General features: G+C 57.8%; 1 protein-coding gene across 1 annotated transcript; it reads left to right on the top strand.

Moving 5' to 3' along the window:
* The first annotated feature begins 10,905 nt into the window (after positions 1–10,905).
* On the top strand, positions 10,906–22,080 carry NPEPL1 (aminopeptidase like 1). Its single transcript, XM_058679678.1, has 12 exons — positions 10,906–11,122; positions 11,602–11,787; positions 12,033–12,203; positions 13,006–13,095; positions 13,457–13,538; positions 14,434–14,576; positions 18,683–18,760; positions 20,012–20,112; positions 20,387–20,510; positions 20,756–20,932; positions 21,178–21,288; positions 21,531–22,080. Exons 1-12 carry the CDS (start codon positions 10,973–10,975, stop codon positions 21,684–21,686), a joined length of 1,569 nt encoding a protein of 522 aa, XP_058535661.1. The 5' UTR covers positions 10,906–10,972; the 3' UTR covers positions 21,687–22,080.
* The last annotated feature ends 466 nt before the right edge of the window (positions 22,081–22,546 follow it).

The raw sequence follows: 22,546 nt of genomic DNA, 5'->3' as shown, positions 1-22,546 counted from the left end.
TAGAGTATGCCTCATTTTGAATTTTTGCACTGTTTTCTACTGTAAACCAAAGGGGTTGCTAGGCGAAGCAACCTGCGTGCAAACGCCGATGACAGGAGCCCAGCTCACGTGGCAAGGAAGCTTGATGTTGCTGGAAAGTCAGCCAGATTCGGCCGGAGCGTCCCCTGCACGTCCCCAGCCTGCCCTGCTCAGCCCATTACCTGCATACTAACCACATAATGACCTGTTCAAACCAGACTCCACTTAATGAACTGTGAATTTACACAGAGGCCATTCTAAATGGGTCACCCCATTTAGGATTAGTGGATCTCGAATTATTAACCAAACATCACTCCATTTCAAAGTAAAATACCCCACCGGTGATTTGATTTATCGGCCCTTCCAGCCTCACTTAGCGGTGCCGGGGAGGTAACCTACTCCAGAGAATTAGGAACATCTTGAGCAGGAAGTCCCATCTGGGGGCGCAGAGCTGGTGGCCCCAGTGAGCCGCCACTGTTTACCTGCCTGCTATCCACATGGTGCTTGACAGTGGACTGAACTCGTGCGGCTAGGGACCACAGTCGTCCACATCCTATGTGTCTTGTCTAACAGATACCAGCCCATTTTCATGGCCCTTGTGTCTTTCTTGGTTTCTCTTCCATTGTTTTTGCTCCACTTTAAAACGGACCAGTCACCGAAAATGCCTTCTGAGCTGGCTTTGGCGAGATGTCCGGGAGTTGAGCCTGAGTCCAGATGGCCCGTGGCTGGACCCAGGCCCTGTCCTGCCGTCCCTTCCCAGGAGTTTGCCGCCTCTGGACAACCGTAGGTTTTCTCATTGCCGGCCTAGGGGTGCACCTGGCACACACTCCGACAGACAGGTATGCGAAAAGCACTCCTGGGCCAGCTCTGCTGCCTCTGGTGTGTGGGGCTTGGGCAGACCCGGGAGGAGTGAGGCGCTGTCGGGCTGCCCGGGGCCACTGTGGCCACACTGGATGACTTCTCCAGTTTTATGAGATGCTGATTCTTAGTAGGACCCTTTAAGAGAGGATTTATATTTATTTTCAGCAGAGGGTTATTAGGGCTGGTTCCCCTGCAACCCACTGGAGTAGTGTGACAGATGTGATTAGAAACTTGTGGGGATCCTTGTGGGTTGGCAGAGGGGTTCCAGTCTGCCTGCAGCTGTGTAGTGCCAGCTGAAGAGCCAGCCGGCCGCTGTGCGGCTAGTGTGGCCAGTTTGCTACCACAGGAACAGGCTCAGAGCCTGGATGAGGACTGGGGGTTCCTTTTAAACCTCTGTATTTTTCTATTGAGCCTATATCTGGGGAAAGACCAGGAGCAGCTGAGGGAAGAGAATCCTCTTCCCTTTGCATGAGATGACCTCTGGTGCCTGCAGCAGCCGCCCTGCCCTGAGTTGGGCACAGGGTCCCCGGCAGGCTGCCAAGGGGACGGTCGCTCCAGGCGAGTCTGTCCCGGGCACACGACCCTATCAGGACGTGGCGGGTGGCGGTGGCAGTGGCTGTCCAGTCGGACAGAGCAGCCCCTCGTGATCCCCAGCTTCGAGCTGGGAACCGCTGTCTCAGTGTGTGTGTTTGGGGGCGGGAGGGGGTGGTGCTGGCGGCCGGGCTGTGGGAAGCAGTGTGTATCTCTGGTTTTCTCTGCTAATTGAGACAGCATTATTTCTTTGTTTTGACACAAGAGCTTTCCGTGTTTTATCCTAGCTAATGGCTTCTTCCAGATCATAAAACCCTTCCAACCTGATTGGCCAGATAAGATTTTTTTTTTCTTGTATGCTTAAATAAAGCAATTAGTGAAGCGCTTCTATCCAAAATGACTTTTTTTTGTCCTTTTTAAAAAACCAATTTACTGTTACTGAAAACTTTTTGTATAATAAAGCAATCATGCAGATTAAAGAATATCCTGCAATCCTAGTATTAATTTTGAACCCCGGGTTCCTGTTTGCTTAAGATGTGTTTGTATGAGGGGCGGGCCTGGCCTGGCCACTTGTGGAGTGTGTGGGCCCAGGAGTGTGTGCGGTGTGTGTCTGCAGGTCCACGTGCCTATGAAATGGACCCATCTGGCCCGGATACAAAAGGGGAAGCTGCCTCCAAGGCGGGGCTTGGCGGCCTTTCCACAGCGTAGGCGTGCTGTCCACTCCGCGTGCTGGCTTTCTTGTTGGGAGTCCGCCCTACGCACACAGGCTCCTGGGACTTGGAGCATTTGCTGCTAACATCAAAAACCTCAAAGATGATGTTTATACTCTTTGCCTCCCGTGTGCTTGGCACCGGCCCCCCGTGACTGCTGGGCTGACCCCTGATTAGGCATCACTGCAGGAAGAGGTGGCCATGTGGTGGCCGTCGGGCTATCCCCTGGGTGGACCAGGTGCCTGCTGAGCCCACTGACCACACAGAAACAGCACTACACCACCGCCCACTGGGCTTGCCTCTTGCTGGGGGGCGGTAAGTGACGTTCTCCCAGCTTGCTCGTCGGCCATTGTCAAAGACAGACTTGACATTGAGGAACACTGCCTGGGACGTCTAAATGCAGACTGCAGGTTGTGTTCCCAGCTCAGTTTTCAGTGGCCCAGTCTTGAGGTGACACCCATCCACCCACCCACACACACACACACACACACACACACACAAGGTATGCAGGGAGAACCCAGAACATGGGAGATGGTCTTGAGTGTGACCTGCCTAGAGGCCTACGGGAGAACAAGCTAGGAATTGTCCTTCCCAGGCAGCAGACATCTGTAGGTAACCTGTTTGTAACTCCCTGTGTGAGCAACCTAGAAATGTGAAACTCTTTCTGGCTTGTGTAGTTGGGGAATGTGGCCTGAGCTGGGTGCGGGTGCAGAAGGTCCTAGCGCCACCACGTGTGCTGCCTCCCTTGGGTGCTCAGCACCTTGGATCCCGCCACCCCGTGCGGGGGTTCCGGGGAAAGCAGCCCGTGGTGCCTGTGTCCATGCAGCAGCTGGGAGTCGGCTCTCCGCAGCCGAGTGCCTGCTGGCTCATCCGCCGGCCCTGTCTGCGTGCTCTTCTCGGCCCTGTTTCCTGGTGCGTGTGCACAGTTGTGTTTGAAAGCTGAGCGAGGAGCGCCCTCTTCAACATGGGAGGACCTACGAGGGTGGCAGCAGGCAGGCACCCTCCAAGCATGCGTGGGCCTCCCATTTAAGACATGGGGTTAAGGTAGGTAGGTGCCAACCATGTGGCTCCTCTCAGTCCCGTGCCACCCTCAGCCAGATGTTACTTCACAAAGGGACATTCCACTGTGCCAAATGGCAGACTTGCATGTGATTATTTGGTCAACTGAAGCAAAAGAAAATAATCATTTGTCCATTGGACCAAATTAGCTCCCTGGACTGCCCAGCGTGCCGGGCATCATTGTGTGGCCGGCGCTTGAGCCTGTATTCTGGCCACAGTGGTCCATTTCAGTGAGACGCCATTCATGATACGCATTTAAATGGGGTTCCAGGAAAGGAGACCACTGGGCTTCACATTTTCTGGTTTTCAACTCTAATTCTATAATTGCTTGTAGCTAATCATCCAAATTCCACCATTAGCGAGCAGCCGGGCTCTTGTTCGGCTGTGATGCCGTAATGGAGGCCTGGGCTCCTGCTTTGATCACTTGGGGGTCTCTCCAAGGTCCCTGGAGGCAGACACGTGGGACTGTTAGCCTGGTACTCCGACCCTGTGCTCCTGCCACAGCCTACAGGGGGCCAGACAGAGCCCTGCCTGCAGGCTTGCTTAGGTCCCAGGGCAAGTATGAGGCCATGGTCACCAGCCACTGCCTTGCCAGGCGGTACTGGTTCTGCTTGGGCCATTTTAACTGTTCACATCTGCATACAATTCAATGACTTCTTCAACAAAGATTCAGTGGTCAAGATGTGATTTGGTAAAAAGCTTCCTCAAGGATTGTTTTTTTCTTATTACAAAGATGAGAGCGGGCCAAAGCTAAGAGAGATTTGCGGATGGCCGTGTGTCATTATCCCCCGCTAGGTTGTGTGTGTAATTGGTGTGAAGAGACGCCTGCTGCCAAGCAGGAAATGATGGGTCTGTTGTGCCGTGGGTCGGTGTGCGTCCATGTGTGCTGACGGTGTGTGTGGCCATAAAATGCTCACCAAGATGGAGAACGTCATTTTTAAGTTATAAATAATAAAAAAATAGTCTTGAGCAAAACTGGTTTTACAATTGCCTCCGAATGTAGCACTTCATTTCGGCACTATAAGATGGCTTGAAATTGATTTTTTTTAAATCCAATTAAGCCTCAAGGTTGGTTATCCATTTAAAAGGTCGGGTGAGCTAAGCAACGACAGTGCCTTTGGTTCATGCTAATAATTAGATTTACACAGGACGTGAGCGCTTGCATCAAGCCTCACTGAGGGCCGGGTGAGGCCCTGTGCGCCACGGGGAGGCCGCCACATCCCCGGCATGGCACAGGGCCATGTGTGCGGTCCCCACTGGCTGCCCACACCTGCCCTCTCTTGCCTGAGGTTACCATGCCCCTGCCTGGACAGCGCCTCCTGCCCCGCTTGTGTGCAGGATGCGAAGGTAACCACTTGTCTGAGGGGTGTGGGGAGGTGAGAATCATTTCACGCACAGTGCTTACGCAGCCCACTAATGAGTTAGAAGAATACTTCAAAATGTCTTTTTATGGTTCTCCTAAGTAACGTGTAAGTCCTCATGAATTTATGAAGATTTTCAGAGAGCCATGAACTTGACTGGAATGCTTCCTCCTCTGTTTGGGTTATAACGTCACTCAGCTTTTATAAATCATTGAGAATGGATAAGGGATCTTATTTGGAATCCAGCATTTCAGCCTGCAGTGGAATACCAGGGGGGTGGAATACCAGGGGGGTGGATACACTTCAGCATTTTCCATCCTGAACTATGACCCAGTCCAAAATATAGAACCTTCCAGATGTAGTGAGAAATATATATATATTTATATATTGACTTTCCTTCTCACTGCCCTTAAAAAAAAAAAAAAAAAAAAAGAAAGAAACACAGTGATTTCTGGTTAGTTCTTCCTTCCCACATCTGCCCAGCTGCCAAAACTCTAAAGGACAAATTTCCAGGTCCTACTGACTTTTTTTTAATTTGTTTAAGATTTGTCTTCAGGCCCAGCATGGTAGCCTAGCAGCTAAGTCCTCTCCTTACACATGCAAGGATCCCATGTGGGTGCTTGTTTAATCCCTGTGGCACCACTTCCCATCCAGCTCCCTGCTTGTGGCCTGGGAAAACAGTCAAGGACGGCCCAAAGTCTTGGGACCCTGCCCCCGTGTGGGAGACCCAGAAGAGCTCCTGGCTCCTGCCTGGATTGGTTCAGCTCAGCTCCGGTCATTGTGGCCACTTGGGGAATGAAACAATGGATGAAATCTCTGTCTCTCCTCCTCTCTGTATATATGACTTTCCAATAAAAAAAAAGTTAAATATCAGAGACAGACGTGTGCAGCGGTGGTTCTGGGTATGTTTGGGGTTGGGGCGGGAGGCATGTATGACGGGTGTTCCAGGACTGAATCCTTTTCAGTCCATTAGAGAGATGCATGCTGTCCCAAAGGGTCCCCAAAATGGAGATTTCCCCAAAGAAAAGATTTCTCCAGCAAAATTAACCTCTACTCCGTCAGACACTTGCAGGGGCAGCTGTGGCCTTGCGCTTCCACAGACTCCCTGGTTCCCGGGCCGCCGCCTGCCCTGGGGAACTTGAGCCACAGCAGACATAATCTTGCTAATGTCCAGGAGGAAATAGAAATTTGGTTCCCGAGGCAGGAAAGTTATTGCGTCTTCATGGTCATGCCCGTCGTGAGAGAATGTTCCAGACTGCCGGGCCACGAGCCGCCTCTGGGGCGCAGGATGCAGCCTCCTTGCCAGACCAGTGCTGGAGGAGATGCTGGTTGGTGTCCGCAAATGGTTCTGCAAACACATTTTTATTGGCGTGTCCTCTCATCCCACCGATCGCTCAAGTGAGGGCTCAGTATTTGCAGAGATTATACAATGTGCTTCTCAAACAAAGTGCAAAGGAAAAAAAAAGACATGCAGTATGATAGCTTTCACATAAGTTGCATGAATATATGGAACCTGATATTTTTCCCCAAATATGACAGAGAAGATTAAACCAAAAGCTAATAAGAAGCTGTTACCTAGGGGAGTGACCAGGTTACCTGGGACGCAGGGGCCTCTCAGAGCCTGGCTTCACACTGGCAACTCAGGGACGCCGGACATGTTTTATGTATTCAGAAAATGAAATGGCGAGCCCTAGACAACTGAATACAGACTAGTGTAGTCCCGAGCCTAACTGCATTTCACACCCACACAAGCCTCCCAGGATGGGGTGAGCTTGGAAGATAAGAGTGGGGTACATCAGGCAAACCCAGGGAAGAGCTCCAGTGCTTTCCAGGCCAGGGTTGATGGCCGCAGGCAGGCACACAGGTGTCCGTGGGACTGCCACTGGGGCCCTGGGCCATGAGAGGGAGACCTGAGAGTGGAGGACAGGCAGGTGAGGATGCCTAAGTGGTGGGCTTCCACGCCACCGGACAGGAGTGAGTGCCCAGTGCCCTGGCCTGGGTTCTTTGTACCCATCCCCCACCAGCAGGAGCCAGAGGCTCAGGGAAACAGCCACTTGCAGCCTGGAGGCTAGGGCAGGGCACAGTGGTCCTTCCGAAGACTCCGGGGAGGGGAAGAGGCTGCCGGGGCTGGAGTAGTGGCCCTGAGCCAGGCACGAAGGCTCTCTGCTCTTGATAGCCCCTCATCTCTGGAGATCATTCGCATTTTGCACTGGGCATTGAAAATTCCGTAGCCAGACCCAGGGAGCAAGGGAGGGTCTTCAGTAAAAGCCCACCCAGTGGCCAATAAGAGAGACGGGGAAGGCAGAAAGTCACCTCCGAGAATCCCGTGCAGGACGCGGGCAGGGGGGTCGCTGGACGCCACAGACACTGGGGAAGGGGTCATTGGGAGTGCCAAAGGAGTTGTGGAAAATAGAAATAAAAGATCAGTTAATTATATGCAAATTTGAAATCCCTGCATATCATGGGCCTTCAAAAATCTCATGAAAAATGCATGCAAGAAGAAAAATCAGGCAAAGATTTCCATTATTTTTACACCAATATAAACTCATACTTTGAATCCCATTTTTCCACGAGCTTCTTGAAGTCACTCTTACATAGTCTCAAAGTGTCACCCATAAGACGGTCACCAAAGACAAGGCCACGATGGATCACAGGACAGCAGGGCAGCTGACACGCACAGGGAGCAGCCGGGCCTGCTGGGGCCGAGGCTTTCAAGCCACGAGGGACAGCTGGGCCAAGCAAGCACACTCAGAGCACACACCGATGGGCTCAGTGTCACCTGTCCATTTGGGACTGTCCACAGGTGTCCTTCTTCCTAAGGTGTACACACTGAGATCCTGAGGACTGAGTGTGCACAACTCAATCCGAACAGAGCAGAAACGGAAGACAGGGAGTGAAGCCACGAGTTCGAGTCCCAGCTGCTCTACTGTCCCTTCCAGCTCCGTGATAATGCACCTTGGCAAAGAAACAGAAGCTGGCCCTGCACCCATGTGGGGGACTCAGAAGCCGCTCCTGGCTCCTGACCCAACCCAGTGATGGTGGCCACTGGGGAGTGATCCGAGGAACCCTCTCTGTCATTCCCTCCCTCACAGGGACCCTGCTTTTCGAATAAATACAGTTTCAAAACACATGTGCACACGTATATGTGTGTACGTCAATATACTAAGGTGCTTCAAAATTTGGAAAAATAGAATGAAAAGATTTATTTTGGTGCAAAAAATATCTTGAATTCTATGCACAGGAAGGGTCTTCAAAAATTTATGAGAATTACCTATAGGAAAACACTGTGCATGGATGCCCAAAAGTTTTTGCACCAAAGTGCAAACTTTTAATTTCATTTTCTTTGCAAGCATTTCAAAGTCCCCTCTCCCATGACCCTGACTACAGGGCACACAGGTGTTTATCACACACATATTCCAACCTTTGCATAGATTAATTAATGTTTTCAAAGTTTCTCGAGACACACGCTCTTCATGACAAAGTTTTTTTTTTTTTCATTCCTCTAGGACCGTTTGGCACAGCTGTGCTCAGTTCACACTGTAACTGAGGTATTCCCCAGCCTGCAGGTACTTAGGTCGCAGCAAGGTGAAGCTCGCCCCCACCACTCAGGGCAGCATGGCCAGAAACCCCAGGGCTTGGTGGATGGGCTCCCTTGCTGGCCAGCTGCTTCTGCGGGAAGCTGGCTGGCCTCTCCTCTTGGGGCCAGTGGGGCAGTGCCCCTTGCCAGCAAGGGCGCCCCTGCTTCACTCTGCTGCCTTCCTGGTGGCCATACACCCCGCCCCAGCTTGGGTGTTCTCAGTATACCATGTTCAGTCACTTTAGCAGTCAGCAGTGACCCAGGGGGCCGTGTCCTTCACCACCTCAGGCCTTCGGGTGGGCAGAGTCAAGAGTCGAGCCCGTGGCCTGATCCTGGTTCTTACCTGGGGGTTTTACTTCTTCCAGGGAATGGATTTCTGTGTTTTGCTGGGTTTCACACTGTCCTCCCCGCATACACATATACAAGAGAACTTCAAAGCACCCTTAGAAATGGCATTGAGAGATGTTTATTTTGACATAAAAAAATCAAAATCTAGGCATAGTTTTGTCATGATATACATTTTCTATGAACTTCTTGCCAAATCTACCTATGTGGATTTTTTTTTTTGCGCCCAAATATATTCTGTTTTCCCATAAAGATTTCCAAATTCCTTGATACTAACACACAGACATACCTATACACCACTGTGTGCCCAACACCTGATAACACTGAAGTTATTCAGAGCTGAGGTTCGGCAAATGTGGAATGACAAAAAGAATGATAGGCGGGTCAACAGATAGAAGGATGAATGAATGGGTGGATGGACAGGTGGGTAGATGGGTGGGTGAGTGGAGGAGTGGGTGGATGGGTAGATGGGTGGGTGGATGGGTAAATGGGTGGATGGACAGGTGGGTAGATGGGCAGGTGAGTGGGAGTGGGTGGATGGGTAGATGGGTGGGTGGATGGGTAAATGGGTGGATGGACAGGTGGGTAGATGGGTGGGTGAGTGGAGGAGTGGATGGATGGGTAGATGGGTGGGTGGATGGGTAAATGGGTGGATGGACAGGTGGGTAGATGGGCAGGTGAGTGGGAGTGGGTGGATGGGTAGATGGGTGGGTGGTAGATAAGTGGATGGATAAAAATACCAGAAAATATGAAGCTTTCCTTGTATCAGATAAAATGGATCAGCCAAGTCTGAGCAGTCATTAGGTCTTTTACAGGTGGATTCTAGCCCATCTTTGGACTCCTAGAGCTCTCTTGCCTGATGGACGCTCAGAAACATGTGCCAAATGCCCAACTATAGTCATGGGATCTTCCGTGTGATGTCTTCCAGGAGTCCAGCTCGTGCAAGCAGCCTGAGCATGCAGTGGGTCTCAAGTTCTCCAAACCGTGAGCTGTATCCTGGCTTTCATCAGAGAACTGGCCATTTATTTTAAACTCACATTTTTAAAGGAAAATTAAATAGACATGAATTTTTCATTGACAGTGAAATATATGCCAAGCCCAGGATGAATACCTTAATAAAAACATCTGCAGAGAGAAGGGGCGCGGCAGGACCACGTCACCAGGAAGCCAATGCTGGTTAGCTTGGATCTCCTGGACGTGGGGTTGGGTGGCTGAAGACCAGGAGTGTGTGCAATTGCTCTGGCTGTAATAAGTGCTCACTCAACTAGGCCTGAGCTGAGCCCGTCAGCTCCTCTTCAGGGCTGTGGGTCTGTCCCCCAGTCCCCGAGGGTCCCAGGGCTGTCTCGACCTGGAGGAGTGCCTTGAGGGTCTGGGCCTGGGGGAGCCTGGCTTCCCTATCCTTTCCAGCCTCTACCCCTGCCTCTTGTTTGCAAACAGGGCCAAGCAATGGATCTGCAAATGGGCTCTCAGTACCCTCTGCAAATGTGTGAAAACATTCAGCTGCTGTCAGACCTTTGGAATAAGAGCCAATTAGCGCTGACTTTTACGCAGGGGGAAATTCCCTTCACTCAGCAGCTGTTTCAACTGCGCCCGCCTGCGGTGCGGGCCAGTGGGGAGAGCACGCAGCCAGCGCACAGGCCCTGCCCGCCCCAGGGTCTGCTTGGCGCTGAGGCAGTGACCGCAGACCAGGCAGTGGGCGCCAAGCCGGTGGGCGGGAAACCTCCAAGGCCCAGCTGTTTACTGTTCCCAGGTTGCGCCTAGGAGTGGCAGCTCAGGCCCAAAAGCAAGACGCAGGCAGGCAGGTGGACTGAGCCCCAAGGCCTGGAGCAGCCTGGTTGCGGTGAGCCTCAGAGGGGGTGAGGGCCCCCAGTGCACGCACACCCACCAGGGGCCACCTCACCCCCATGGTTCCTCTACTGCCTTCCCAGGGGCCTTTCCTCCCCATGAGATTGTGTGCAACCTGTTACAACCCCTGGCTCCCTCCTAGCTAAATGGGGTGGTGTGGGGGCGCGATCTTCCCTGCATACAAGGCAGAGTCCGCCGCTCACATGCAGGGCAGCCCCCTACCGCGGCCAAGCATGGAGGTCCGACCACAGCACGCGAGTCAGGGCACCGGACCCCGAGGCCTTGGCAGAGCCGGGACGCTGGCCCCAGGCAGAGAACCGCCCTGCGGAGCAGTGCCAGCCTCTCCCGGGTCGGTGAGAACGGCCCTACCCTGGGCTCCCCGGGGCCAGCGCGCAGCCAGCCCGGCGTCCCGGCCAAGGCCGGCCAGGCGCTCAGGCCCATCCCGGAAGAGCTCGGGCCTCGAGGCCGGGACGCCGGGGCCCGGTGGGGCCTGCCCTCCCGGCCCGGCCCGGCGCCCTCTCGCGCCCCGGGGCGCGCCCTGCACTCTCGCGAGCGGCCCGGAGCGGCGGGGGAGGCGGGGCCCGCAGGCGCCGGGCGGGCCGGGGCGGCGCCGGGCCGGGGCGGGCGAGCAGCGGGGCCGGGCCGGCCTGGCGGGCGGCGGGAAGATGGCGAACGTGGGGCTGCAGTTCCAGGCGAGCGCCGGGGACGCGGACCCGCAGAGCCGGCCTCTGCTGCTGCTGGGGCAGCTGCACCACCTGCACCGCGTGCCCTGGAGCCACATCCGCGGGAAGCTGCAGCCCCGGGTCACCGAGGAGGTGAGCGGGCCGCGCCAGGCCCCGGCCGCTGAGGCCCGGTCCCAGGCGGCCCAGGCCGGGGGCGGGGGGCGCGTGCAGGCCCCGCCTCGCCGCCCCGCTCGCTCCGCCCGGGCCCTGGCCTGCACTGGGCCTCGCCGCCGCGCCGCCGCCCGGGCAGCTGCGCCCTGCGGGCCCTGCCTTCGGAAACATCTGGGCCGCTGCCCACCTGCCTCGCTGTGGGGGTGGCACAGGGCCCCGTCTCCCTACCCCGCCCTGGGGGCCAGTGGCCCGAGGCCCGTGCAACCCTAGGCGTTCACGTGTGTGCAGCGAGCGGCGGCCCCACGCTGCCTGGGAGCACAGTCTCCTTCCCGCACCCAGGCAGAAGGGCTCCCGCAGACACGCCCACGGGGCTCGGGTTTGCGCTTCAGGCGTCGGCGCTGCCCCTCCCTGGGCGCCGCTGCTTCACAGCTCTGTGTGTCTCTCCCTCCTTCCCCATCCAGCTCTGGCAGGCTGCCCTAGGCACACTCAACCCCAACCCCACGGACAGCTGCCCCCTGTACCTGAACTATGCCACAGTGGCCGCCCTGCCCCCGAGGGTGAGCCGGCACAACAGCCCCTCGGCCGCCCACTTCGTCACGCGGCTGGTGCGCACCTGCCTGCCGCCTGGAGCCCAGCGTTGCATCTTGGTGAGTGCTGTGGGCAGCAGGTGGCAGTCCCGGCCCTGCACACGCGGGCCCCCCACCTGTGCCTTGTACACGGGACAGCAGAGCCGGAGGCCGTGATTGTCCCCACATCCGTTCTGACAGCACCATGTCTCTACCTGAGCTCTAGGGCTGGCCAGCCTCATGTGGTCCAGTTGCCATGTGGCGGCCTGCACTGGCCTTTGCCCACTGCGGGCTCCTGCGCCCCCTCACTCTCTCCTGCGTTTCAGGTGGTCTGTGAGCAGCAGGACGTGTTTGCCTCAGCCTGTGCCCTGGCCCGGGCCTTCCCGCTCTTCTCCCGCCGCTCAGGGACTTCTCGGCGCCCAGAGAAGAGGACAGTGACAGTGGAATTCTTCCTGGTGGGCCAGGACAATGGACCCATGGAGGTGTCTACATTGCAAGTGGGTGTCTGTCCAGGTGCCTGCAGCCCCACAGGCAGCCTGTGCAGAGCAGGTGCTGCCATGAGCCCATTAGCCTGGTTTTGTCTTGGGGGTGGTTGGCCCATGCCAGACACATGGGTGTGTAGTAATGAGCATCCGGCCCATGGGTATGCGGTACTGTCAGGCACGCCGCTCGGGAAGCAGGCGGCACCAGCAGGCACCTCACCTGTTCGGCCCTCCGGCCCAGCACTCCTCCTTCCCTAAGGTCACTACCCCTTCCTGCCCAATGCCTGTCTGGGTCTCTTCCTCCTCCCCCAGCCAGCAAACTTGAGCTCTGGCCCGTCACCTCAGCGGGCTCCTGTGCACTGGCCTCAGTGTCCCAGGCATCAGCTGGGCCTCCGGGTGCAGCCCAGGGCCTGGCACGCAGCTTGCTCCCACATGAGCGTGGACAGAGCCAAGGGACGCACGGCCTGAGGAGAGGCTGTGTCCTGCATGCTCTCACTCCCGGCTCCTCGGCGAGCCCTTAGCCCACTGCTGACACGGTGGTCACCCTCACGGCCCCATACGTGCCAAGCTCGCAGGGGCACTGGGCCCGAGGCCTTGGACCTAGGTGTGGGGCGTGGCCATGTAGCGCACACCGTGCGGGGTCAGGGCAGGCAGTGTCCTGCTTTTCCTCCATGCCTCCATGCCTTCTGCCCCGTTAGCAGTCCCTTGATCTGGCCGGTACCCTGATGCCACTGCGCAGCTTCTGGGAGGTGGCCGGGAAGGGGACACACGTCGTCCAGCCCCAGAGCCCCAGCAGCAGACTGTCCCTTCCTTCTAGTGCTTGGCGAATGCCACAGAGGGTGTGCGCCTGGCAGCTCGCATCGTGGACACACCCTGCAACGAGATGAACACAGACATCTTCCTCGAGGTGTGTGGCACGCCGTCCAGGGCTGGGACAGGCTGGGGCGGGTGTTGGCAGGCCCCAGCCCCCCAGGAGAACCAGAGGAACTGAGGGGCACTCCCAGGAAGTACTGCTGTCCACCCCTGCTCGAGAGGCACTGGGGGCAGGGTGGGGTGGCTGGGAATGTCCTCTTCTGGGCTGCAGCTGTGAGCTGCTGGAAGCTGGGGGCCCACAGGGGAGCGGTCCCACCCCCAGTTCTGTTAGGAGCTGTGCGGGGTGGCTGTCTTCCAGGGGCTGGCCCTGCCCCGCCGCTCAGGCAGCCAACCTTGCCTTGGCCTGCGCCACCTCCACGTGTCTTTGTGTTGCCTTTTCCCATGAACCTTTCCAGGAGATTCACAAGGTCGGGAAGGAGCTGGGGATAACGCCCACCATCATCCGGGACGAGGAGCTCAAGACGAGGGGCTTTGGAGGTAGAAGGGAGCTGCTGCTGGCCTTGGGAGTGGGCGGTGAGGGACAGCCAGCTCCACCCATACACCTCCTAGGCCGCAGCCCTCCGTGACCTGAGAGGATCCAGCCCCGTGCAGCCCAGGGCCTGAGCCTGGGAAGCTGCGCTCTCTGGGGAGGGAGGGGCCGCTGGCCAGGTTTGGATTTGGATTCTGCCAGATCCAAGTCACTCTCCTGCCTGCAGTGTCCATGGCCTCCTTGGCCTCCACCCAGCCCCGCTCCCTGGCCAGCTCAGCAGGGGCCCCTGTTCCTCGAACATTCGAGTTCATGGCCGTGTCAGAACTTGGGTGTGGGTCGCTTTTGCTGCCCGGAGCACTTTCCCCCAAGATACTCTCGGCACTGGAGGGGGAGGCCTTTAGACTGGTCTCAGTAGATGCCTCTTATGACCTAAGGTTACAAAGACACATTGGGTGGTATAGTCAGCTGGCAGCGTGCCCCGGTGGGAGGCCTCAGGATCTGCCCTTTGCCATCCCCAGAGGAGAACAGTGAGACCCCTGAGCCAGGAAGGGGGACCCTAGACGGCTGGTGCAGCCCCTGAGCACTGGACGCACGAGGGAGGGGTTGGGGGTCGGCTGGAGTGCCCTTGAATCGCTGTCCAAAATCAGTTCATTCTGTAATGCTGGCTTTTCAGGAAATGACACAGGACAGGGGGTTCCACCCCTCACTCAACTCAGGGGGTTGTCCTTCCTGACAGTGCTTTGCACACACTCCTCCTGCAATCCCAGATGCGCAGGATTCCCAGGCTGGCCCAGGCAGGAGAGGGGTCAAGGAGCCCAGTTGGGTGGCGGTGTCCTGGAGAAGTGTCCTTGGGGTCACACAGCCGCACCTGCCCCTCACTGGACTCCCCTGTGCTTGCTGCAGGAATCTACGGTGTGGGCAAAGCCGCAGTGCATCCCCCGGCCCTGGCCGTACTCAGTCACACCCCCGACAGAGCCACACAGACCATCGCGTGGGTGGGCAAGGGCGTCGTCTACGACACAGGAGGCCTTAGCATCAAAGGCAAGGTGAGGTGGGGGTGCTGGGGGTGCTGGGGAGTGGTCTCTGGGCCCATCCAGCTCCCCTAGGCATTGTGGGGGACAGCATGTGTCGGGAGGCAGCACAGCCAGTTCCTTGTCTGTTGAGACCATGCTGCATGGGCTATCTGGGGTCTGTGCCCAGTGGGCAATCAGGAAGTGGAACCAGGCGTCTTGCTGGGGCTGAGGGAGGCCACAGAAGTGAAGACTGGGTGGAACCCAAGCCCAGGAGGCCGGCTCAGGTGGGAAGGTGAAGGCGGATGCCACGCCTAGGAGGAAGGAGTGCTGAGGGGTCTTCTCTAGACCCCACGGCGGAAAGCAGCAGCCCAGTGCCCCAGAGAGAAGCCAGTCTCTGGAGCGTAGTCCACTCCCAGCATGGAGTCCATCCGCTCGCTAGCTGCCTGGGCTGTGGCGGCCACCATGCACGGCCAGGGCCAGGAGCTGGGTGCTCCGGGCACCCTGGAAGGGGCAGACAGGACGACGTGTGTGCCCCAGGAGACCTGGGAGAGAAAAGTCCAGAAGAACAGAAGCTTTGGAAGGAAAAGGCAAGCCCAACTCATCTGGGACAGACACAGAAGCCTGCCGGCCCCGAGACGTCCCACCATGTGCCAGGGAAGCGCTCTCAGAGAGGACCGGGTTCCTGGTTTTTCAGAAACCCAGATCTGGCGGCACCAGTGCCAACACTCCCTTGGCACCATGCCCCCAGGGCCTGTGGGGTCCACCGGTGGCTCCCCACAGCCTCCCTGACGTGGACAGTTCTCAGCACTGAACAGGAAGTAAGGTACTGATAATAGAAGTTTGCTTTCTCAAGGAAAATAATCAACATTGTCTTATGGAACCCCTTACATACTGTGCCTGTGGAAAGGTGAAAAAGCAAAGTCATGATTGCAGAGCCACTAAGGAGAGGAGCGGCTGCCCTGGCCCCAGGACCCCTTCAGGAGCCATGCCCAGTGACACACAGGATGGCCGGTGTCAGCACCAGCAAGCTGCACCCTGCTTTTCAGTTTTGAGCCGGCACGTCTACTGCCTTTCGGAGTGATTCTGCATCAACTCGGGTTGAGCCCGCAGCGCGTCTTGTTGCTGCTCTGCCCTGTGCCGGGCATTGAGCCATGCCCAGAGACTCAGCAGCTGGTAGCAGGAGCCCCACCCTGAGCTGACACCCAGGGGCCTCGGGCACAGAACTCTCTTCCTGTGAGCCTTCCCCTGGAGGGCTGTATGGAGCGCCACCCACACGGGAGCTGTCACTTTGTAGAAGCCAGCTAGCAGGTGCCTGGAGGAGCCATCACAGCTCTCAAAGGGAAATCGTGACCCGCGTGGACCAGTGGTCCCCCTGCACCCATCGCAAGTAGCATCTATCCCAAAGGGGCTGTATCTCCCAGGGCTGATACCATTTCCACTTCCTGTATTGGGGACCAAAGCTGAGAAACGCAAGAGGTGGTTAATTGTCACATGGAAGCCATGGGGACCGTGGCCTACAGGCAAGCAGCTTTCAGCCAAAGGCTGTGCTTCAAGAAGGAAAAGGGCAAACGCCGCTCCACATGGCAGCATCTGGACATGCCTAGTGTGCGTCCCGGAGGTCGCCGGGCTCTGGCGTGGGCCTTCGCCTCTCAGCCGGAAGATGCAGTTTGGCCCTGCCAGTATCTGCAGTAGGAGGAGGGAACGCTATCTCAGTATCTTTCCCAAAAGCTGTGAGCATTCTTTACTATTACAGCAAAAGTCAACAAGTGATAGTTGCTTTTTTTTTTAAGATTATTTTTTATTTGAAAGTTAAAAAAAGAAAGAGAAAGTGGAGAGAGAGATCTTGCTTTCATCAGGTCGTTCCCCAGATGGCCACAGTGGCCTGTGTGGGGCTGGTAGGTCGCTCCCCAGATGGCCACAGTGGCCTGCGTGGGGCTGGTAGGTCGCTCCCCAGATGGCCACAGTGGCCTGCATGGGGCTGGTCGGAGCAGAGCCAGGTGCCAGCAGCTTCTTTGGGGTCTCCCACATGGGTGCAGGGGCCCAAGGAGTGGAGCCTCCTCCTCTGCTTTTCCAGACACATTAGCAGAGAGCTGGAGGGAAAGGGAGCAGCCAGGATGCCAGCCAATGCCCACATGGGATGCGTGTGCCCCTGGTAGAGACTAAGCTGACTACACCGCATTGCCAATCCCAAGTGGGATGCCTGAAGTTGCATCAGGTAACTGCCCGTGACGGCGAGGTCCACTGGCTGACCCTGAGCTTGCAGTGTGGTTTCATCTCATTGAGTGCAAAGTAGCAGCTCAGAGTAACGCGGACCTTCAAGTCAGACGCATTTCATCGCCTACCCAGTTGCCAAAAATAGGCACCCATTGGGAGCCTCATCAGGAGAGTCACGAGAGAGCCATTCAGCTGGAGGATCAGGTTTACCAGAATTCTGGGTTTTGCTTGAAAGCTCAAGTAGTAACCAGACGATCTCTGGCGTTTCCTGGAAGTAGGGGAGGTACTTTGTCCCTTGTCCGGAAGCTGCAGACTGCCCAAGTCCCAGGAACCACAATGGGTCCATCTGACGTTCTTCCGAGTCAAAGTAGTCTCCGTGGCCCCAGCAGCTTGCCAAGCTTGCCAAGCTTCTGCTGGCATCCGCCGTGGCCCCTGTCTCACTCAGAGCCAAGAGCTAGGGTAGCTGAAAACCAGCTCCATCGCTTTGCCTAGGACACTTGTCGTGAGCTCGGGCTTGTCTTCCTGCCCTGGGAGTGCAGAGGTGCACCTCCGTGAGGCGTCTGTGCTGTCGTGGTGCTGGTACAAGTGTCACATCCCTGAAAAAGGCAACAGGAATCCTGTGACAGTGACAGTGACACCTGTGGGGAGCAGGAGGATGGTCCCTTGAGGCCATCAGCAAGCTGGACATGTGTGCCCGCAGCCAGAAGGAGGCCGGGCTCCCAGGCATGACCATGCCCAGGTGTTCTCGTGTGGGCTGTCTTGGGAAGGGTCTGATTGTAGAGCTAAGTTTCCACAGTCACGCACCTTCTCGTGGCTTCTGTTGGCACAGAAGGTTTCTTTTCAGCAGTGCGAGGTGGATCGTTTCTGCTTCATTAAAAAAGTGGCTTCATTTATATCTGAGAATATTTTTCACAAAAGCTCAGTGCCCAGATGATACAAGAAGGGCTCAAAATTAGCTTGGACCATTACAAACCACGTCCGAGGGCTGTTGTTCATTTAAGTAAGAACTCTTTGGTTAGACCTGGTGATCTGTGCCTTTTCTGTCGCTGTTAGACAGAAAATAGCACTGGCATGTATGGCGAGACAGTCCCGGCCGTGCCCACTGCTGGCCAGAGAGCTGGGAGTGGTGTGGACCGTGGGCATCCTGGGCTGGTGCGGAGGGGACGGCAAAGATGTCACATCAGTTCCAGTGGGAGGTGGCCGCGTGCAGAGAGGGCCAGTAGGACAAGGCCTTTAAATGCCAGGATGTGACCGAGTGACCAGCCACTGCTGCCTTGGCAGCCTGGCAGCACCATGGCAGACTCGGTGTCCATGACATGAGTGAAGGCAGAAGGGCCATGTGGAGGAGGCAGGGGCTGCAGTGTGGCCAGATAACCAGCATGGTGGGCAAAGAGGCCAAGGCGAGAGGGCAGGGCGTTGCAGAGCAGGAAGTGCTTAGGGAGGAGGAGGCGGCATGCCATGGAGGTTTTAGAAGAGGGGCACAGCCCGGGAAGCCAGCGAGTTTTGGAGTGGTGTTGCAGCCAGTGGGAGCAGGCCTGGGGTGGGGCTTGGGGGAGGTGCCCCTCACTGGTGGTGGCTGGAGGGCAGGGAATTCAGGGACCAGGAGCTGCTCCAGGGGTTTAGGAAGCGGCGGCAGCCATGGTGGTGACTGGAGAAGATGGCTGCTGGGGCTGGCTGGCTGTGCGGGTCACAGTGGGTGGAGGGGGCACTGAGTGGGTCCCCTTCGCCCAACTCCTAGAAGTGGCTGGAAGACAAGGCAGGTACCTGTGTGGCTTCAGGGGACACACACCCAAGTTGTGTGGGCACAGGTGGCCGCTGTGAAGGCTCATCAGGCTTGGGGAGCCCTGGGGGAAGTGAGGCAGACTGCTGGGGGTGCAGGGGCCATGTGTATGTGCCTCACTGCCCTGTCACTCTGTTGCCCACAGACCACCATGCCAGGGATGAAGCGAGACTGCGGGGGTGCCGCCGCCATCCTGGGTGCTTTCCGAGCTGCCATCAAGCAGGTGCGTAAGGCACATGTGTGGGGGCACTCCCTGCAGGCGCCCCCAGGCTCTCCCCAGCCTGCTCAGCTGGGGGCACACTGTACCCTGTGCCATGGCCCCAGAGCTCCCTCCTGCACGGGGTCATCGGGACAGCCTTGGCTTCAAGGGCAGGACCCAGAGATCTGAGTGTTGTCCATGAAGCCTGAAACCCTAAGACAGTTTGTTTTAAAGCATGAAGGGGCACGTGGGTTGTCGCGTGCCGGGGCTTGCCCCTTGGCAAGCTTCCTCAGGCCAGCTGGTACTGAAGGTAAAGCAGCCTCTCCCCTGAAGCCTGATTTCGGGTGGAGAAACCTGAGCTTGGAAAGCAAAAAGGTCTTTGCAAATAGTTTCTGCTTCAGGTTGGCCAGGCTCCCGGTCAGGTGTGTGCCACAGGACAGATCTGTCTGCTGTGGCTTCCTGTACCATGTGACCCAACTGCCGAGAAGAACAGGGGTCACCCCCCTCATTACGAGCCATGGCTTCCCCAAACCCTTCTGCCACAACTATTGCAAGTGTAGGAGGGCAGGCACACTCTTATCTGCTTGCTGACTGCGGACCGAGGGGATATACCTCAAGGAGGCACTGGCCTGGTTGGCACCACAGGCTGGGCCAGCACGTCCCTTTCAGAGCACCGAGGGACGCATCTGCAGGGCCCTTGGGGGCAGTCCTGCAGGGCAGCAGAGTGGGCGAGCAGGTGTGGGAAGGCCACGTGGCCGGCTCTCCATGGCTGCTCGTTCCCTTCTGCCCCTGCTGGTCGTTAGCACCAAGGGTCTGTGCTGCCTCTGAGGACAGGCGGCTGGGCGACACGCACAGGTGGACCCTGCTAGCCTCGGCTGGATCTCACAGATAGCTGTTTGGCAGTAAGGGCTGATTCATCAGCCAGTGGCAGTGGGTGGTTCCAGGCCCCATCGTGGGAGCTGCAGCGGCGGCTTGCAGGGCACCCCTCCCACAGAGCCCCTAGGCACTCCTGGTAGCCCTGGAGTCCGGCTCAGCCTTGCCTGTTCCCAACATCCTCCTAACAGGGAGGCTCTGCCTTGCCAGGCACGTGAAATAGAACAGTGGGAGGGGTCGTGTCCACGGACTGGCCACAAGACCAGGCTTCTGTGCCATGGGAGTGAATCACGGGTGGCCGGGTCAGGTACCCGGTTCAGCAAGAAGGGCTTGCAGGTACAGGTGTGTGGCAGTGCTGGGAGGGTGTTACTTTGTAACCTCGGAGCCCTTGTCTCCCCATAGGGCTTCAAAGATAACCTGCATGCTGTCTTCTGCCTAGCAGAGAACTCGGTGGGGCCCAATGCCACAAGGCCAGATGACATCCACCTGCTCTACTCAGGAAAGTAAGGCTGCCCTCTCCCTCCCTGTGCCCCGCCCTGCTTGCCACCCACCTAACAAACTGGAGGTATGGGGGAGCTTGAAGGCAGCAGCGCAGGGTGTAACCTACATACCTGCCACTCTGCCCCAGGCTCTGCGTGGCCTTGGGGACACAGGACACTTCCTGCCTCCTGAGGAAGAGAGCAGAGGAGGGCCAGGGACTCTTGTGTGTCCTCCCAAGTCCTGCTGGCCTCACCGCCAGCACGCCGTGTCCCTGAGCAGGGCTCTTCATCCCCCCAGGACTGTGGAAGTCAGCAACACGGACGCTGAGGGCCGCCTGGTGCTGGCAGACGGCGTGGCCTATGCCTGCAAGGACCTGGGTGCTGACATCATCCTGGACATGGCCACTCTGACCGGGGCGCAGGTGGGTGCTCCAGCCGGGCTCTGCACGCCACTGGAGGGCTCGGGGGTGGGGGCGGACTGCCGTCTGTATTGTTTTGTGCCTGGGCCCAGGAGGCAGGTGCGGCTGGCCTGTCCCGCTCCGTGAGCGCACAGGAAGTTGGGCACAAGACCAGAGCATGAGGCTTATGGTGCTACTCTTGTGTGTCTGTTTCCCACCCTCGCTGTCCTCCTGGTCTCCCCGTGCTGGGCATTGCCCACTCCTCCTAGGGCATTGCCACAGGCAAGTACCATGCAGCAGTACTCACCAACAGCGCCGAGTGGGAGGCCGCCTGCGTGAAGGCCGGCAGGAAGTGTGGGGACCTGGTGCACCCCCTTGTCTACTGCCCCGAGCTGCACTTCAGCGAGTTCACCTCGGCCGTGGCCGACATGAAGAACTCAGTGGCGGTAGGTTCGGCCCCTCCTTCCTCCCCCCTGGGTGTGACCCAGTCACTCCCCATCAGGCCTGCTGTTGCCCCTGCCTCCTGGCCCAAGCTTTTGTAGCCTCAGCCGGCTGCCTTGCACCTGAGTCTCCCACCTTCCCAGGCTCCTGGGGAGATGGCGGGGCTGGGCAGGAAGGGAGGGGGTGAGCACAGGGCAAGCTCCTGCGCTGCTGGGAGCAGAAGTCATTGTGCGCCCTCCTGGCCTCCCAGGATCGAGACAACAGCCCCAGTTCCTGCGCTGGCCTCTTCATCGCCTCACACATCGGCTTTGACTGGCCTGGGGTGTGGGTCCACCTGGACATCGCCGCACCTGTACATGCCGTGAGTGCCCCCCCCGCCTTCTGCTGGCCTGGCCAGCTGTGCAGCTGTGGTCCCCTCCCCACCCCCTGACCCCGACCCCGGCTTGGTTGTAGCCGGGAACAGCCTGTCCTCTTGTGGGTCCCAAGGCCAGGGGCTCTGACTCATGCTCCAAGGACTGAGGGGGCTGGGCAGGGCTGCCAGGAGGCCCCTGCTGGGCATCAGGACCTCCTGCAAGCCCGGGTGTGTCCACCCTCTGCCCACAGGGCGAGCGCGCCACAGGCTTTGGCGTGGCACTTCTGCTGGCACTATTTGGCCGCGCTTCTGAGGACCCCCTGCTGAATCTGGTGTCCCCACTGGGCTGCGAGGAGGACACGCAGGACGACACAGGCCGGGACTCTAAGAGACGCAGGCTGGTGTGAGACCGCCTCCTTCCCAGCTCTTTTACCTCACTTTGCACTGATCGGTTTTAAACCGCAGGAAGACACCACCAGGCTTTGGTGGGTTCCATTTGTAAGCGCAGTGGCGGTGGTGACGGCAGCCACACCACATCCCAGCATCTCCAAAATCAGCCCAAGATTCGGCAGGGCCAAGGAGGGGGACGGGCATCCTCCCTCGCCCCAACATACTTCTGACCCACGGCCCTGGCTGCCTCGGCTCTGTGCCCATGCCTGGTGTGCGTGCTGCCTCCAGCCCCGTTCTGTGGTGGCCCTGCCAGGTCCAGGAGCTAGCTGGCTCCTTTGCCAGGTAGACATGTCTGCTGGGGGAGGGGGCATCTCACCTTGGCCCTTGGGCATTCACTTGAGGTTGAATTAAAGCCAATCCCACCACACCCTGGCCTCCTCTCATTTTTCATCCGAGCGCGCTGGAGACCGCCTTAGGGTCTGTGGTCCAAACTGGATCAGGCTTTGAGATCCCCAGTAGGCTTGGGAGAAGGATGCAGGCCTCACAGCCCAGCCATTTGGCTCTTTGGGGCATCAGGTGGTCCGAGAGTCCCCTATAACGCTGCAGCTGGCAGGGCAGGCTCTCCCCACCCCAACTTGCCCCAGCAGCCTACACAGGCCACAGCATGTGGGTAACAGCCCATGCTGCCCGGTCAAGTCCCAGTGCCCACCTGGGGTGGAGGTGAGCTCACTGCAGACGCGTAGCTGAGCAGTGTGAGTGCCCTGCAGGGACACAGAAGGGACCCTGGGGAAAGGGGCACCCTGGCCGTGGGGACAGAGCCCTGCTTCCACATGGAGAGCTGACCGGGACAGCTGGAAGCCAGGAGGGACCCAGCAGC

Source organism: Ochotona princeps, chromosome 22 (genome assembly GCF_030435755.1).
Source record: "Ochotona princeps isolate mOchPri1 chromosome 22, mOchPri1.hap1, whole genome shotgun sequence".
NCBI lineage: Eukaryota > Metazoa > Chordata > Mammalia > Lagomorpha > Ochotonidae > Ochotona > Ochotona princeps.
The sequence above is the reverse complement of the archived record's forward strand: the minus strand, read 5'-3'. Positions and strand labels throughout refer to the sequence as shown.